The sequence below is a fragment of the Micromys minutus genome, assembly GCF_963924665.1.
Source record: "Micromys minutus genome assembly, chromosome: 1".
Taxonomy (NCBI): Eukaryota; Metazoa; Chordata; class Mammalia; order Rodentia; family Muridae; genus Micromys; species Micromys minutus.
In genome coordinates this window covers 145,069,112-145,088,242 of record NC_137969.1, presented here as the reverse complement: position 1 = coordinate 145,088,242, position 19,131 = coordinate 145,069,112, and the positions used below count along the sequence as shown (strand labels likewise).

Here is a 19,131-nt window from a genome sequence, read left to right as displayed (position 1 = left end):
TTTATCTATGTTCCTAATTTAATCAGAAGTTATAATTTCCCAAATATTTTCTTCCAGTTGCATTTCATATGGTCTGAATGATAAGCAGCTTGAACCAACTTCTTTTTGTTAAGGTATATAAAAAGGCAAAACGAGTTAATTACACTTGTACATGTCAGTGCTGGGCAGTCTAGTACTGATCTTGAATACTGAGTATAAAAGCAGAAGAATGTTATGTTGGGGGCTGGAGAGATGGCTCAGAGGTTAAGAACACTGAGTGCTCCTCCAGAGGTCCTGAGTTCAATTCTCAGCACCCACATGGTAGCTTGCAATCTAGACTGGGATCTGATGCTCCCTAATGGTGCGCAGCTGTACACGCAGACAGCACTCATAGGACAATGAGAAGGCTAAAAGTACTTTTAAATAGCTGCCAGGAGAGATCCTGTTTCCCTGACATTTGGAGGGTTAGAAGCAGATGGATCTGGAGTTCTGGCTCATATATAGCCAGATGCCAGCCTAGGCTACATTAACTACTAAATGTGTGGAAGTAGTAATAATCTAAGAACATCTATAGGCTGTCTTGAGAATAGGCAGAAATTTGTAGGAGCAAGCTGGACTGGAATTTCTAATTTTGCAGCAGGATCTGGAGGACTTTAATCAGGCTGGTCTTGTCTCAGTGGAGTCCAATGACCCTGTTGTGTTGGCTTCCTAAATTCGGGGGCTGCTGGCAGCATGCAGGTGTGTGTGATACATTGCCTAGCTTCTTTCTAAAATGTTTTTTTGTGGTGTCAGACATTGACCCTAGGACCTTTTTGAGGGCAAGTACTTTTGTGCAATATATTCAACTTGGCTCAGGAAATTCTTTGATCAACAAAAAGTTTTTAAGAAGCAGCTATGTTCATAATACTTCTGATAACATTACAGTAAGTTTTCCTGGAAAATAATTCTTTTAAAAGATGTAGGTAGGTAGGGTGGCACACAACCTTTAGTCCTAGCTCTTTGTAGGCAGAGGCATCAGTCAGCCTCCAAGTCAGCCTCACCTGTATGTTTTTGGTGTTGGCTCAGATACGCTTTGACCCCCCCCCCTCCCAATTTTTCTAGAGAAAGTCTAGAGGAAGAGCATTTCAAATGGAGAAACATAGATGTTCAAGTTTCATAGGCCAATTTGGATATTCATGTAGAAGTGTCAGTCAAATGTGTTATTTTTTGGTAAGGTAGTGTCACAGTGTTGTCCTAACCTGAAACTTGCTATGTAGATCAAGCTGGCCTTATATTTACAGACCATTTATACCTGTGTGTACCTGTACTGGCTGGTTTTGTGTCAACTTGACACAAGCTGGAGTTATCACAGAGAAAGGAGCCTCAGCTGAGGAAATGCCTCCATGAAATCCAGCTGTAAGGCATTTTCTCAACTAGTGATCAAGGGGGAGGGTCCAGCCCATCGTGGGTGGTGCCATCCCTGGGCTGGTAGACCTGGGTTCTATAATAAAGCTAGCTGAGCAAGCTAAGGGAAGCAAGTCAGTAAGTGACATCCCTCCATGGTCTCTGCCTCAGCTCCTGCTTCCTGACCTGCTTGAGTTCCAGACCTGACTTCTGGTGATGAACAGCGATATGGAAGTGTAAGCTGAATAAATCATTTCCTCCCCAACTTGCTTCTTGGTCATGATGTTTGTGCAGGAATAGATTACACCCGGCTAAGGCTCTGCTGAGTGGAGCTTTGCACCCTTTGGATTAAATGAGATCACCTAAGAGTACAGAGGAGGCTGAGTACTAAGCTCTTACATAGTTTCCCAATTGAACTACAGGCTATATGCAGAGAATACTGGGACACCAAATATGGCAAGGACTGATGTCACAGAAAGTAAAAGCAGGTTGTTAACAAATGCTTAGAAGTCAGGCTAGCAAATAAGTTACTGGCACTGTAGTGTCTAGTGGTTCAGGTAAGTTTCCCTGCCTCATGAAGAGTGTTAAGAGTATAAGTGCAGTAGCTGCCTCCCCGGCCATTAGGAACACAGTTGAATGGAGGTTGCTCTGAAATGACTTATCTATCTAAACAGGAAGTAGTACATGAAGAATCTTGATTGGTTTTTATGAGTCAGGACTGGGTCCATAGAAGTCTGACATGGCTATACCAAGATTCATTGGCAGCAAGAAGTAAGCTGTGGGGCTAGGAGAAGGGCAGTTTATGGTTGGCTGCAGTTTATGTATACACAGTGGCTTGGTAAGAACCATCTTCATGGGGTGAGAGATGGAGCCTAAGAGCAGAATACCAAAGGGAACTGACTAACAGACCCCTGAACTTCATAGGTATATATGGGGTGGGTGTTTTACTTGTGTGTATGTCAGTGTACAGCCAATGTACCTGGTGCTCAGGCCAAAAGTACATTAAGAGTGTAAGTGGAGAACTTGACTTACAGGCTGCTGTGAACCTCTGTGTGGGTTCTGGGAATCAAACCCAGATCCTCTGGAAAAACAGGCAGTTTACTTAAATGCTGAACCATCTATCCAGCTCCTTTTTCTGGAAAAAAAAAAAAGCTTCAGAATAGTGTAGAGGCTGCAGAGAAATTAAGGGAGCAATAAGCGTGAGGCACGTTACCAGTGTGAAAAGAAAATCCAGCAGAAGGCAACACATTTCCATATTCGAGGACCGAATTCTCATGTGGTGGAAGCACAGTAAGAGCTCTGTGGAACGTGGGACAATTGGTGGGCGGTAACTTCCATCTCTAAATCTAACAGCCTTTGGTGTGGGAGTGGATCTCCCTCCCATCCCCCTTGAGAGTCAGTATAGCCCAGGCTAGTTTGAAACTTGAAGTCTACCTGCCTCTGCAGGGGCTGGGACTAAAGGTACACACCATAGCACCTAGCTCTAAGTTTTTAATAAATAAAATCAGTCTAGGCTGAGATCAGAACTGACTCTACTAGAACTCCAAAACCAGTCAGTCCATTTCTGGTTCTGCTTCCCCTCTTTTTTTTGTATGGATCTCTTGTAGATCAGAGCCTGGCACTCATTACACATCAGCCCCCACCCCATTTTCTAAATACAGTGGTGTGTTGTATTCATAGTTCCATGCTGTACAATGTACTGTCACAGAGAACCTACTTGTAAAGATTTGAGGAGCCTGCCATTCACTTGATCACTTGAGGTGACACCAAAAGCTCTTGATAACCAGGTTCTCAGGACTGGAGAGGTTGGGGTAAGTGAAAGGAGGCAGAATTGACTCGTGTATACTGGTCTTTGGATGACAAGATGTAGAGCAATAATGGTCATGAAATAGTTTGATAGAGATGATTGTCAATGTGAGGAAAAGAATAGGTCTACCATAAGCTTAAGATTTACAGTTCACCGAAAAGGGGATTTCTGGAGAGATGTGTTTCAGTTTTCCAGGTTTTTTTTTTTTTTTTTTTTTTTTTTTTTTTGAGGTAATTTGCATGTCTTACAGTCACGAAGAATTGTGTTTGTGTGGGGGGTGAGGGGCACGAGTACTCATGCAGGAGATTTACACATCAGAAGATAGCTCCTTCCACACTGTGGATCCCAGCCAACAATCTCAAGTTTTTAGGCTTGGTGGTGAGCACCTTTACCTGCTGAGCCATCTCACTGGCTTGACCTTGTTAAATGTATAACATCAGCACTTGTTGATTTGACAAGGTTATATAATCATCACTACTATCTAATTCCAGAATATCTATATCACCTCCCAAAAGAAAATTAGTGGTTTCCTTTTCCAGAATCCTTCTAATCCACTGGTTCTCAACTTTCCTAACCCTGCCACTCCCAACCATAAAATTATTTTATTGCTACTTCATAACTAATTTTGCTACCGTTATTAATCATAAGTAAATATCTGATATATAGATCCAACATGCGACCCCCAAAGGGGGTCACAATCCACAGATTGAGAACCACTGTTCTACTGAGTGGAAATGCTGGAGCTAAACTTTGCTGATAGACATTTGGTTTTCCACTTGGCTGCTGTCAACAGAACAGCTACCAGCTTCTGTGCAGATACATGCTGTCACTGCTCTTGGGTGTCTATGGAGAAGTGGAATTATTATATTCCTTAGCCTACTTACAACTTTGCTTTGTTGTCATGGCTGGAGGGCTGAGACATTTCCAGTGTTTTCTTTAGAACCTTTTTCACTTATTCTGGTGATTTTTAATTTTAAGAACCATTATAACTTATCTATTTGTTTAGCTGGGTACCAGGCTTTCCCAGCATTCTTGGTTCCTTACTTCCTGTGTTTAACCATTGGGTATTATATTCTCCATTTTCTCCATTCTTTCCCTTGAACTTGACAACTTGTAAGAAACAAGGTCATTTTCACTGTAGATTCATGGTTCACTGGTTCAGGTGGCACACTGAAGGTTTTATTCTGTTCCTATTGAAGTGAAACTTGTCATAACAACTTCTTGACCCTCGATCTGACCAGTGCTTTTGTTGTTTTGTTTGTGGCAGGGCCTCAGGCTTGGAACCTGCAGTGTAGTCTAGGCTAGCCTTGAACTCAAGAGATATGCTTTCCAGGGATTAAAGTTTTCATTACAGTGCCAGGTACACCAGTATGGTTTAATAGAAAAATGAAATTTACTAAAGAGACCTAGGCTAATGTTCGTTTTCTCTCCTTGAATTTTTTTTTTTTTTTTTTTTGCTTAGTAAACTCCTGACTGCCATTTTTCTCTGCCAGCTATTTTATGGTTCATGAAGAAAACAACAACCCCAGTTCTATAACTTCAATCTCCTTTGCAGTAATTGGATGACAGTGTACAATCTTCCTTCCTCTTCCTTTGTTGATAGTGTCTCACATAGCCCAGGCTGGCTGTGAGTTTGATTTGTAGCTGTGAGGTCTGAGATTACAGGGTTATGCCACACCACCATGCCTTGTTTTATAAACTTGGGTATGGGGCCCAGAGCTTTGTGCGGTCTAAGCAAGCACACCACCAAACTGCTGTCATAGTTCTCAAAGGGACTCTACCCCTCTGTTTCCTTTACAGTTATTAATGGCTCTGAAATGTTTTCACAGGCAACACCTGTTCACCATTTTTAGCCTTTGTCCTTTCAGTTCCCATGGATACCAATGGGCCATTCCAGTTTCAAGGCCTTCTTGAAGGCCCCTCAACTGTTTTATTTTTGTAAATCTGGAAAAAGTAAAATATGAGCTTCCCACCCTAAAAATTCCCAGTTTGTTACATAAAAGTTCACAAGAAGGGCTGGAGATGGCTCAGTGGCCAAAGTGTACCTGTCATTCTTCCTGAGGACCCAAGTTTGATTCCCAGAACACCCACAGTAACTCAGAAACCAACCAGCTGTGACTGGTTTCAGGGGTCTTGACGCCCTCTTTTGGCTTCTGTGGGTACCAAGCACTAGCTCACAGTGCACAGACATACAAGCAGGCAGAACATATAACTATTTTTCTATTTAAACTTCATGGGGTTTGTCACAATCTAGAGGAAAGTGGTGGGAATTAGCACGGGGAGATTAATGCAGAATGAAACTAAGAAGAGATTATAAAACAACTGCTCTTACACCTTAGTATGCAAGAATGACACCGGGATGCTCGCTAGGATACACTTGTCTGTTATCAAGGATACTTTCCTGGATCGAGCTATTTTAGAAACTTGAATTGTGTGGCTATTGTGAGTACAAGTTAAAATATTTGGTCTTACAATCTCAGTCCCTTAATAATGAAGGAGACCCCATTTTCCGGCTTCTTGTACGACATCAAGCATTTGCTTGGTAATGGTCTTCCGATTTTGCCCAGTCAAGGCTCATCTAGTCTTCAAACAAACGGCAAGTTTTAAGCTTCAGCTTGCTTCACTTGCAGTCGGTACCCATCCAAAGACCTTTCTTGATTTCATGTTCTATCTGGGCTCTACCCCAAATCTTTCCCTACCAGGCTTGGCGTCCCTGGGTCCTTTCCTGTCAGGTCTGTCAATAAATACCCATTCGACCTATTTCGGCTAAATAACCTACTAGGCTCTTCCGTTCCACTGCCCGGAACCGAAAAGAAGAGAGGAATCGCCGCTGGGCGGAACCTCCCCGGGTGGGGCCCACTCCCGGCCGCGGGCGGCCAAGCTGGGAAATCTCACGGCCCCCTCCGTCCCACAGAACAGTCACCTTGGCTCGCATCGTGACCACTGGAGCAATCTGTGTTCCTCTGAGAGCAGAGGTCTCCTGGCACCGGCAGACAGGTCCCCACAAACTTAGGACTGTAGGTGTGGAGACACGGGCGTCAGCTGATCGAACCTGCAGGCTGCAGGTGAAGGGGCGGGGCGGGATGACACGGAGCCAATCATAACGCCTGACGACAGGCCTCAGCCAATCAGGATCAGGGTGGCTCCGGCGTAGGCGGGGCGGGCCCGGGCGGGTGAGAGCGGTCCCTTGCAGCTGGGGTGGCCAACGCCTTCGCCCCTGGCTACTTGGCGAGGTGACCGGAGGGCTTTCGGCTGGCGGCTTTCTGTTTTCCCAGTTCATTTCTCTGCAGCTCTTGCCCTTGACCGGTGCTAGTGTCCGTGCCTGTCGCATTCTCTCTCTCTCTCTCTCTCTCTCTCTCTCTCTCTCTCTCTCTCTCTCTCTCTCTCTCTCTCTCTCTCTCTCTCTCTCTCTCTCTCGATCTCTCGATCTCTCTCTCGATCTCTCGATCTCTCGATCTCTCTCTCGATCTCTCGATCTCTCTCGACTGCCTATGGCTGGGGACCGAGTGAGGTCGTTGCCTTGACGACGGCAGCATGCGGCCCGCAGTCCTCGGAAGTGTGAGCTTGCGGAGGGCAGAAGCCAATCTGCCTCCCTGCCTGCTTCACCTAGGACAAGTAACTGCGCCCTCAGAGGAAATCCCAATACTGGGATTGCTAGTTTGCTAGTCAGCTTCTTTTTAGATCTGCTAGCGAGATGCATATCACCTCAAATTTGTTTCCAAGTTGAAAACATTTGGCTCTTTCCATGTGAAGGGTTTGGAAGAAATAGTAAGTATAATACTTTTTAAAACCCTGTTATCTCGTTCTTTTATCTATAAAAGATTTCAGTCTGATTTAAATTAAAGAAAATTGGTAATATTTGAACTGTATGCTTGTATGGCACATATACTAAATTATTACGGTGCCATGGTACCAGACTTCTTTTTTGTATGCCATAGATTTAAGAGTGAGAAGGCAAGAAACTTATGGGTTATGAGTAACTGAAGAAACAAAGCCTGTTTTAGGCCATGACACTTTTAAGGTATTTTAGACAGGCCCACTTGAACAAGCAGGTATGCTCTATTTAGTGTGTCCATATGTTGGTTGGGAAAATAAATTTGAATTAGTTCACTTGATATAAAACTAGGTTATGATACGTTTCAGAACTTTGTAGAAATGATTAAGGTCATTTTTATTTGGTTCATTTTGCATCTTCAAATATCTAGGATGCCAATTACAATATGTTTAAAACAGTCCAGACTATGATATATATATATATATATATATATATATATATATATATATATATATATATATATTCATTGAAGGTAACATGTGAACTACATGGGAAGTCAGCATCTGCGGCACTGTAAGTAGTTTTTAGTAGAATCTAAGACCCACACTGGTAATAAAGTAGTGAAGGGTTTTGAATTTGATGTTGACTGGGATTCTTTCACTCTGGACATCCATCTTCAGTCTTCTCTGCTCATCTCCCTTTACACTGTGCAAACCATGGCTGCTGGGTGGTGTGCTTCAGTGGTACATCTCTCAGAGGTCCTGGGTTAGTGTCAACACACACACACACACACACACACACACACAGAGGCAGATGTCAAATGTTGAAAATGTGATATAAACTTTGGATTATCATAATTTTTTAGAATTTTAGAGTTTATTATATTTTTGTTTGTTCCTCCCCTTTGCTATGACTATACTAGAAGCTACTAAAACATTGCCCCTTTTTACAGTTTGGGTACACTAGCTTTATATCATTATCATACTCAACTGATATTAAGGGAGAGGAGAGAAGTATTTTTCTTCCACGAGTTTGTGATAAGTTCTTTTGTATGGTCAGGCTCTTAAAAATTCAACATCAAAAACAAGTCATCGTTTGAATATAAACTTACCTACTGTTTTTTAAATATAAATGTTTCAACTCTTGTTGAAACCAAATCCAGATCTAGAGCAATATTTTTTTTATTCATGGCTTTTAAAATTCAAAAGTCATTTAAAAATAAACAATTTATGCTGGGCATGGTGGCGTGTGTGTGAATATGAATATGTGTAGTCTAGGATTCAAACCCAGGGGCTTCATATCTATGTTAAGTGCTCACTTTACCACTAGCCACATTCCCAGCCCTAAAATAATTATTTTTTCAGTATTAAAATATACAGTATAAATACTGGTTGAATTTTTATTAGTTGTTGATAAAATAAGATCCATTTATGGTAGACTTTATTCAGAAAATGCCTTATATCCAGATGTGAAAGAGTCCTGTCTATAATACTTAAGTGATTCAGGGCTGGAGAGATGGCTTGGCAGTTAAGAGCACTGACTGCTCTTCCAGAGGTCCTGAGTTCAAATCCCAGCGACCACACACACACACACACATATATATGTTGTGTATGTATATATATATATATAGTAAATAAATATTAAAAAAGACTGTCTTTAAAAATGATTTAAGTGATTCAAGTTCAGTGGTTATGGTTATGTCGTGATAACTTCTTACAATTAAATTGAAAGTACATAAAGACTTCCAACTTGGATATTTTGAATCTAGTATAAAATTTTCTTCTTCTTCTTCTTCTTCTTCTTCTTCTTCTTCTTCTTCTTCTTCTTCTTCTTCTTCTTCTTCTTCTTCTTCTTCTTCTTCTTCTTCTTCTTCTTCTTCTTCTTTTTTTAGATTTATTTTCTATATACGAGTACACTGTCATTGTCTTCAGACACACCAGAAGAGGGCATCTGATCTCATTACAGGTGGTTGTGAGCCACCATGTGGTTGCTGGGTTTGAACTCAGGACCTCTGGAAGAGCAGTCAGTGCTCTTAACCACTGAGCCATCTCTCCAGCCCCTGTATAAAATTTTTCTAAGAGTTATTTATTTATTTTTGTTTTGTGTTCATGACAGATTCTCTCTACATAACTGCACCTGACCTGGAACTCACAGTGTAGAGTAGGCTGGCCTCAAATTCACAGAGATCTGCCTGCCTCTGCCTCATGGGTGCTAGGATAAAAGGCGTGCCATTATGCCTGGTAGATTTGTTTATCTTTATTGTTGTATGAGTGTGTTTTATGTACATATCTGTGTGCACATTAAAAATGCCTGTGCCTGATGCATGTGCCCAGAAGTGGAGGTTGGGTCCCCTGAGACTGGAGTAACAGACGATTGTGATCACCTTGGGGGTGCTGGGAACCAAACCCAGGTCTTCTGGAAGAGCAGTACACGCACTTTCATTTGTTTTGTTTTTTAAGATAGGTTTTTGATGTGTGGCTTTGGCTGTCCTGGAACTAGCTCCATAGACCAGAATGGCCTGGAACTCACAGAGATCTTTCTGCCTCTGCCTTTGAGTGCTGGGATTAAAGGTGTGTACCACCACCGTCCAGTGTGTTGTCTACTTTTATATTGTATCCACACTTTGAAAGCATAGCTTCGTGTGAGAATGGAAAGAAAGTATGTCATCAAAGATCGCTGTGAATGTAGTGACGACTGTGACGAGGGAAACAATCTCACAAGAGTGAGTTGTCTGGTAGATTGGAGGGGACAGACACACTCAGCACTGTTAACATTATGCTTTGGTTTCCACAGCAAGAAAAATTCCTACTGGTTTTAAAGCAAAATGGAAAAGTATGAGAACCTTGGATTGGTTGGAGAGGGGAGCTATGGAATGGTGATGAAGTGTAGGAACAAAGACAGTGGAAAAATTGTGGCCATTAAGAAGTTCTTAGAAAGCGATGATGATAAAATGGTTAAGAAGATTGCTATGCGAGAAATCAAGTTACTAAAGGTAAGAGTGTGCGTTGAGCTGAAAAGGAAGTTGCTTCTTGTTCAAGACTGTGTTGCATTTGAAGGAAAACATCACTGTGGTGTATGTATGGTCATATGTGTGGTGTATGTGTTATGTGTGCCCACATGTGTGTGAATGGGGGTGCACATGTACATGTACATGTGGAGGCCAGAGGACATACTTAGTATAACTACTACTATACCCAGGGACTTGCCAAGTAAGGTAGACTGGCTTGCTGGTGAGTCCCAGTCTTGATGCCTTGCCCTCCCCAGCACATGATCTCACACCTGGCTTTTTCTATAGGTTCTGGGACTTGTGCTTTGCTGATTAGCTGTTTTCCTAGCCCTGTGTTTTAATATTTGTCTCGTTATAAGAAAACCCAGGCTTGGAGTGGATGTCTGTAGACCCACACTAGGGAACAGAGGCAAGTGGGTCTCTGCAAGCTGGACACCAGCTTGGTCTACATAGCAGCTTCTATGCCAGCCAGGTTACATTGAGGAACCCTCTCCGAAAATAAGCAACAACCTCTAAAATTCAAAGGATTGGTATATATATTTGTGATAATAATAATAAGAAAGAAATTATTATCCAGCTCCACTTTTGGTCTTACTAATGTATACTTTCAAACCAATATGATTATTCCAGAATTTTATAAGCATCTAATTACCTTTTAATCTTGTTTGTCAATTAACCTGTGTGGTTGGATGTGAGTGTATACCTTAGGAACAGAGTTGGTGTTTTGTGTTATCAGTCATGGCTTTAGTATTTTCACACTCTAAAGTGTCCTGGCATGGTCCTCTTCTGTGTGCACTTGTCAAATGTGAGCTATGAGAGTTACAAGGGCCTCCCCTTCCCAGACTCAAGCATGTTTATTCTGAGTGTCCTCTAAAACTCTCGGTTCTGTGTGTGTTAACCTTACATCCTGGAGAAGAGATAGAACACAAACCTTTTCTATACCATGGTTCTCCCAAGGTATAAAAATCCCCGTGGAGGGAGCAAGAAGTCAGAAGCTCACATGTGGAAAGAGAATTCTCTGCCTAGGACTTTGAGTAGGGACTTCAGCTGGAACGTTGTTAGGACTTCCGCAGCCCCTTCTGCTGGATGCCAGAAATACATTATTTGATGGCATTCTGCACTCCATGTGCTGTTTACTGATTTACTTGGAAGCATCACTGAAGAGAGACCTGATCTTTCGAGATCTCTCAGTTGGGAACTCCAGCTGGCTGCCTTAACTGGGTTTCTCTAGTTTCTGCTGGATGTTGTAAGCACTTCATTTGACATCTTGCTCTCCATTGTTTCTTTTTTTAAAAAATATTTATTTATTATATATAAGTACACTATAGCTGTCTTCAGACACACCAGAAGAGGGCATCAGATCCTATTACAGATGGTTGTGAGCCACCATGTGGTTGCTGGGTTTGAACTCAGGACCTCTGGAAGAGCAGTCAGTGCTCTAACCATTGAGCAACCTCTCCAGATCCCTCTCCATTGTTTCTATATGCCTGCTGTCTGATGTTTGGCTCGCTCATTCTAAACCAAGTGCATGGTTATCATTCTCCATAGAACATATACAATACTGTTACTCATATATTTAGATTTCTATTTGTTAGTTTCCTGATGACTTCTATAGTCCCTTTAATTCTTTTGTCATTTATTCTTTTTCTAATCTTTTAGAAATTACAGGAGAGTTACTTAACTTACTTATACCCCAAACTGCTGCTTTTGCAATGAAGACTCTTAGATACAAGACATGAGTTGACGCCAGTAGAAAGTCTTTATTGGCCAGCCGGCAACTTCACTGGGTGTTCAGGATCCCATTGTAACCCTGAGCCTTTCTCAGAGTGAGCTCTTAAGCACAAAGAACATGTTCTGTGTTGACATAATTTAATGATCAAGAATAGCCAGAAGCAGAAATACAGGAGCCAAAAAGCGAGTTTAGTACATTTAGAAGGTTTCCTGTAACTATGGATTTGCGTGGATTGGGCCTTTGTTTTAGTTTTGGCAGATGGTGCTGTCCACATGCTGAGTTTTACAGCCTACATGGTACTTGCCCCATGGGGTTAGTTGTGCTAAGGTCTGGGGCCTGTGACACTACTTACCCTCTGTTTTATCCTTTCCCCTTACAAGAGATATGTATGTTATTACCTTCACGGATTCTAACTGTCTGCATTGTTAAATATTACAGTCGTCATATGCTGGAATATATTTAAGATTTATCTTTTGTATTACTCTTCTGTGTTTCCTGTTTCTCAGCTTCTTCCCTGGTATCATTTGTCTTGCTTTAAAATAGATTCTTTAGTCAGTCATGGCAGCTTACACTTATGATCCCAGTACATGATCAAAGAGGATTAAGGCTACTTGAATCTCTGCCTAAAAAGAAAAATGAAAGTAAAGAAGTAAATCTTTTATTTTCTTTAAAGCATATATGTTTGCAAGGACTTCTAGCACCTCATTTTTGCCAGTCTGAAAAAAATTTTTGCTTTACTTTGTTTTTAAAAGACAATATCCACAGAAACCAGAATTATTTGAGTTTATTAGATTATATTCAAAATTTGATTCCACTATTCTGCTGTCTCTCGGTGTTCCCATGAGAAGTTAGCTGTCTGCCTTATAGGACTTTCAATCTCAGCACTCCAGAGGCAGAGGCAGAGGCAGAGGCAGGTGGCGTTTTCTGAGTTTGAGGCCAGCCTGGTCTATGAATTGAGTCCCTGGATAGCTAGAGCTATGTAATAGAGAGACTGTCTCAGAACAAAATGCACACTTTCTGTTTCATAGCCATGATGCCCATATTTTAAATAAGTTTTGTTCCTATATGAAATTAATAAATTTCCCATATTCAGAATTGTACCTCCCCCCTTTTTTACTTACATACAAATTGATTAAACATGGTTACTGAGCTGCACCCTCAGCCCCTTGAATATTTTTAATTTTATGGTAATGCGGTACTTTTGGAGCATCTATTAGTAGAAGGTTCAGTTAGTTAGGGAAGAAGACAGGATTTTTCTGGGGGCAACAAAAATCTACTACGGTTTGTAATCATTTCTTTTTATCATAGGGCTGACTATGATACAGGATGTAGTCTCAATTTCTCTGAATTTGTACTTTTAAAGTTTTTTTTAAGTGAAATTTTTATTTTGTCTGATAGATTCGTTTAGCAGTGTCTGTGTGTCTGTTACTCAGCCTGCCTTTCCTTGTTAGTCCTGAGTACTGTTCTGTTCTTATGGTTTTTAAGAAGTGGCTTTATTATATTCTCTGAGAGGAGCAGGACCAATACGCTCTTGACTGTTATTTTAGAACTTGAATATACTTCTACAATGAGTATTGTTTATGGATTTTATCTGTTTCTTCTTAACACTAATATTTTTAAATGATAGCTAATTGTTCATAACTTGATCTAAAAATTGTTTTTATATATTTTTAATAACAGCAACTACGACATGAAAATTTGGTGAATCTGTTGGAAGTATGTAAGAAAAAAAAACGTTGGTACCTAGTCTTTGAATTTGTTGACCACACGATTCTTGATGACTTGAAACTCTTTCCAAATGGACTAGACTATCAAGTAGTTCAAAAGTATTTGTTTCAGATTATTAATGGAATTGGATTTTGCCATAGTCACAATGTAAGTATTAGGTATAATGCTTTTTGCCAATCCTTCACTGTATATAAACAAAGATGTAACCTAGTTTAATGATATATTTATTTCAAGTTTGAACAAGTAACCTAAGAAATTAAATTTGGTATTGCTAATTTTACATGTCATAATATATGTATTCCTAAAAACCATTAGGCCCTAATGGAAAGCTGAAACTTACACAATAGACACCCTGTTCTCGTTAGCTATAGTACACATTTGAGTTTTGTAGTCTTGCTTTACAAGCACTAAGTCTCATAATCTGTGTTTATCTGGGGTTTAGTAATCTCTAATGCTCACATATTTGTAGTAGGTGGCAGACATCAGTATACTTTCCGTACATCAGTTCATTGGTTGTGTATGTTCACAGTGCACAGTACACATGTCATAACTTGGAGGAGTCAAGTCTCTTCTACCATGTAAGTCCAGGGCATTGGATCTAGGATTTTATCCTTGGTGGCAAGTGATTTACCCACTGAACCATCTCTCCAGCTCCCCTACTCCCAAATACTAAAACACTAAATTCTTCTCTTATAAACTAGATTTAAATATGTGTTCATTGATTATTTTTTGTTCTTTTGAACATGACATTTGCTGATTTGGCAATTTTGAAGTGATGAGTTTTGATAAATATATATACCAAGGAGCCTGTGTTTCTGACTTGTGTTTTTCTTGTTTGTTTGTTTATGTTTTGCCTACTTGTGGAGAGTGTGAAAAGCTCTGCTCTTCTCATCTAGCCTGTATCAACAGTATTTGTTTGTTTTGTCTTTTGAACACTATAGAAAAGCATCCCCAGGAAAAACAACACTCTCAAAGCATAAAACGAACAACTCAACATACACTTTGCCAGTTTTACAAAATATTTTACGTGACACTTTCTTGTGATACAGTCATCATGAGTGATAGTAGCATATAGTGTGAAAACAGAAGACAGTCTGTTGGTAGAGTGCTTGCTTACTACGCATAGCTCTGGGCGGGTCCTCAGCACATAAACCAGGTGTGGTGGTGCACATCAGGAATCCTAGCACTTGGGAGGTAGAGGCAGGAACAACAGAAGCCATCCTTGGCTAAGTAGCAACTTTGAAGCCAGCTACATGAGACTCTCTGTCAACAATTACCTAAGTAGGGGCTGGAGAGATGGCTTCACAGCTAAGAATGCTCAGTACTCTTCCAGAGGACTTATGTTGAGTTCCCAGCACCCACATCATGAGGCTCAAAATTACCCCGTATTCCAGCAGCAGGAGGTCTGATGCCCTTTTCTGGTCTTCACTGATAATGCTCACACACATGACATACACTCACACAGAAGCAAAAATAAAGAATGAATAAAAGAAAAAAGTGTGTGCTGTCAACTAAACATTTGGTTGTTTTCACTCTTCCTGGTTATCATCTTCAGTTTTTATTGCCTTATTTTCTATTCCCACCATGTTGTTATGGTTTAGTATATGGCTGTCTTAGTCAAGGCTTCTGTTCCTGCACAAACATCATGATCAGCATGAAGTGCGACACAAGGTGACATAAAATCCTAGCAGCTTTAGGACGGACAGGTTGGTTCTGGCTCGAAAATTTGAGATCACAGTGCACTGTGGCAGGAAAGCCATGGTGGCAGGCATGTGAGTCAGCTGGTCACATTCATGCAGTCAGGCAACAGAGAAAGAAGCTGGCACACAGCTCATGGGATGGTGCCACCCACATTCTGGGTGGGTCTCACTCCAGTTACGAGTCTCTGAAACTGACCTTACAGATTCAGCCAAAGATGTATTTTTTAGATTATTCTAAATCCCTTCAAATTGGCAGTCAAGACTAGCTGCCACACATATTTCAAGGACATTGATGAATCCAAAACAAACAAACCCCAAACCATACAAGTACCATTTACAGAGTAAGTAGGTTGTCTTTAGAAATATTATACAATAGTTAACAGAAAGGACATCCTAAATTTGAAAGAGAGCAAGGAAGAGTATAATGAAAGGGTGGAAGCGAGGACAGGGAGGGGAAAAATATACTTGTAGTCTCAAAAAAATAACTCCTAAAAAAGACAGTTTCTTACTAGTTTAGCCACTTGTTCCCGGGCCTCTGCAAGTGGAGAGTGTAACAGTACCTGTTTCAGGGTTGTTGTATGGATACAGTAAGTTAAAGTATGTAAAATAGTGTCCCACACATACTTGGTCCAGTGTTTGCTAATGTAGGAGTCTGTTAGAACCTGTCACAGAGCTTGTCTCTTTCATGAACTGTCCTTTACTTCCCTTAGTTTCCAACAACCAGTTTACTTCTTAGTGTTAACAGTAGTGATTGACTGAAAGTTGATCTGTTGGCTACTGATGACGAGCCTTACTCAGTATCTTTGCTGGTTTGACAAACCCTTGAAACATGAATGTGCTCTTTTGTCCCACTAGGTCCCAGGAACAACTTTTTTTTTTTTTAAAGATATAGTTATTTATCATATGTAAGTACACTGTAGCTGTCATCAGACACACCAGAAGAGGGCACCAGATCTCATTACAGATGGTTGTGAGCCACCATGTGGTTGCTGGGAATTGAACTCAGGACCTTAGGAAGAGCAGTCAGTGCTCTTAACCACTGAGCCATCTCTCCAGCCCCTGGAACAACTTTCTATGTGTTATATTCTGATACTGCTTGTGACAAGTACCCCAATAAATTATTTTTTATTTAACATCTTATGCTCTGTGGATTTTTTTTCTTAGATCATACACAGAGATATAAAGCCTGAGAATATATTAGTCTCCCAGTCTGGCGTTGTGAAATTATGCGACTTTGGATTTGCACGGACTTTGGCGGCTCCTGGAGAGGTTTATACTGACTATGTGGCCACCCGCTGGTACAGAGCTCCCGAACTACTGGTCGGCGATGTCAAGTATGGCAAGTAAGAGTCAGAACTGACAGGGCATGTGTTTGTAACAGATGATCCACTTAACACTGGAAGGAAGGCCTGGGTTCAGTGTTACTGAGTGAACTGTAACGTCCCTAGTGCTTTCTCCTTGAAGATCCTTTCAAAGGCTGATGGTCCCTGTAAGGCTTTCCACAGTTTTCCTCCTTTAATGCCACAAGGTTGAAGTTCTGGAAACCTCACTTATTAAAGTAGAAGACTAGAAGTAACTTTAAGTGACAAGACCTACTACCAAAAATAAGAACCTAGTGAGTGCCAAGGAGATGCAGGCCTGGTGCAAACGTCAGGACACCGTGTCTTTCATCATGTAACTCTTGTTTTAGGGCTGTTGATATCTGGGCCATTGGCTGTCTGCTCATTGAAATGCTTATGGGGCAACCACTGTTTCCAGGAGAATCTGACATTGATCAGCTACATCATATTATGACATGTTTAGGTAAGGTTATATGTCTGTGCTTTAAATTTTACAGGTTTTCCCTGTGTGCTTCTGTTGTCTTTAGAGTTGTTCATATATTAAAAATAATGCTTGTTTTAAGTGAAGGTAGGGAGCAAATAGAAAACGCATACACACACATGTACATATACATATGTGCACACACACATACACATGCACACACACATACACACATACAAACACACGAATACACACACACTGACCCTCAGCAAGGCTGATCAGTGTAAGAGAGAAGGAGATGGTTGCTGAAGAGAAGTAGAATTATAAATCTAATAAGCAGAAAAATTTAAAAACTACATTATTAATGAAGATCATATTAGCATGCAATCAACTACCTTGGAGTTGCTCATAGTCATTGTTGATTTTAAAATGTTGCAAAAATTATCACAAGGCAGTATAGTGAGAACTCAGAATAACTCAGAAAATGCTAGTAACCCTGAACCTGGTTCTGAACCATTCTCACCTCCAGCCCCTCAACAGCAAAGCTGCCTTCATCACTTTTACCCCCGAGTCAGTGAGCATTTGGTGAGATCCAGCTGTCTTCATCCTCATCTTCATCGCCGGGATAAGAGGAGAGAAACAAAGACAAGCTAGCCTAATGTTGTCTTGCATTTGAATTTTAGTTTTTTCTTATGTTTTCTGAGAGAAGGGTCTTTACTGTGTCCTCAAACTCTCCTTCCTTCGGCCTCAGCCTCTCAGTCTTTACTGCCTCAGCCTCCCAAAGGCTGTGACCACAATGTCATCACTATCTATGTCTGTGACCACAATGTCATCACTGTCTATGTCTGTGACCACAATGTCATCACTATTTATGTCTGTGACCACAATGTCATCACTATCTATGTCTGTGACCACAACATCATCACTATCTATGTCTGTGACCACAATGTCATCACTATCTATGTCTGTGACCATGATGTCATCACTATCTATGTCTGTGACCACGATGTCATCACTATCTATGTCTGTGACCACAATGTCATCACTATCTATGTCTGTGACCACGATGTCATCACTATCTATGTCTGTGACCACGATGTCATCACTATCTATGTCTGTGACCACGATGTCATCATTATCTATGTCTGTGACCATGATGTCATCACCATGTCTGTGACCACGATGTCATCACTATCTATGTGACCACGATGTCATCACTATCTATGTCTGTGACCACAATGTCATCACTATCTATGTCTGTGACCATGATGTCATCACCATGTCTAACCTTCCCAGATTTTGCCTTTTGTTCTTAGTGCTTTAGATGAAATTCTAAAGCTAGACTCTGAGGTTTAAATTTGTTAGAATATATAATTTACATTCTAAGATAGATTTTTAAAATGGAAAAATAGGAAGACACTTGGCATAATTTTGTAGCGATCGCCTATCTCGCCGGCAAGGAAGACGCGTCACAACAGGATCCTTCTACGGGCTTGATTGAAGTAGCGAAAGACCCCGAGCCCAGAAACCAGCCCTCCTTATATATGCTTAGGAGGACTGTGCCGCCACCTGATTGGTGCATTCTGTGCGCCCTAATTAGCATACTCAGAGTCACCATGATTCAGCAAAAACAGGCAGGCATGCATGCGCACTTAGGTTGTTTATCTCAAAACTGGCCACTCTCCCTTCGGGCTGGGCGCCATCTTGTAATGGCGAATACAGTGGCTTCCCACAAATTTAATTACTTGATTTTAAGTTTTGAGATTAAGAATTTATGGGCTGGAGAGACGGCTCAGTGGTTAAGAGCACTGACTGATCTTCCAGAGGTCCTGAGTTCAACTCCCAGCACCCACATGGTGACTCACAATCATCTGTAATGGGATCAGATGCCCTCTTCTTGTGTCTGAGGACAGCTATAGTGTACTCATACATTAAATAAATTATTAAAGAATGAATTTATGAAGACTATGGTTTCTTACAGTAAAATTTTTATATGACTGTAGTGTCACAGGGAGGAGGAGGAAGAATAGGTTTCATCTGTACTGAATGCATATATGAATCTTTTCACTCTTTCATCAATATTGTACTAATATCCTATTTATAGTTTTAATAAAATATAATATAAATATAAAGTATAATAAAAGGTTTGTAAAATTTAACTTCTTCATCTATACAGCTAATGATATAGGTATAAAATTGAGATAGAGGTTAAAATGCTCAAATCTAAACAGATATAAGTATATAATATGTGGAACAAAA

General features: G+C 40.7%; 1 protein-coding gene across 1 annotated transcript in view; it reads left to right on the top strand.

Moving 5' to 3' along the window:
• Positions 1 to 9,768: 9,768 nt before the first annotated feature.
• CDKL2 (cyclin dependent kinase like 2) overlaps positions 9,769 to 19,131 on the top strand; it is a gene marked incomplete at both ends in the record, with an annotated part of 28,916 nt that continues 19,553 nt past the window's right edge. The window contains 4 exons of the mRNA XM_080915355.1: positions 9,769 to 9,936; positions 13,364 to 13,558; positions 16,276 to 16,454; positions 16,802 to 16,914. Coding sequence (XP_080771481.1) covers positions 9,769 to 9,936; positions 13,364 to 13,558; positions 16,276 to 16,454; positions 16,802 to 16,914 — 655 coding nt within the window. The remainder of the gene's footprint in view (positions 9,937 to 13,363; positions 13,559 to 16,275; positions 16,455 to 16,801; positions 16,915 to 19,131) is intronic.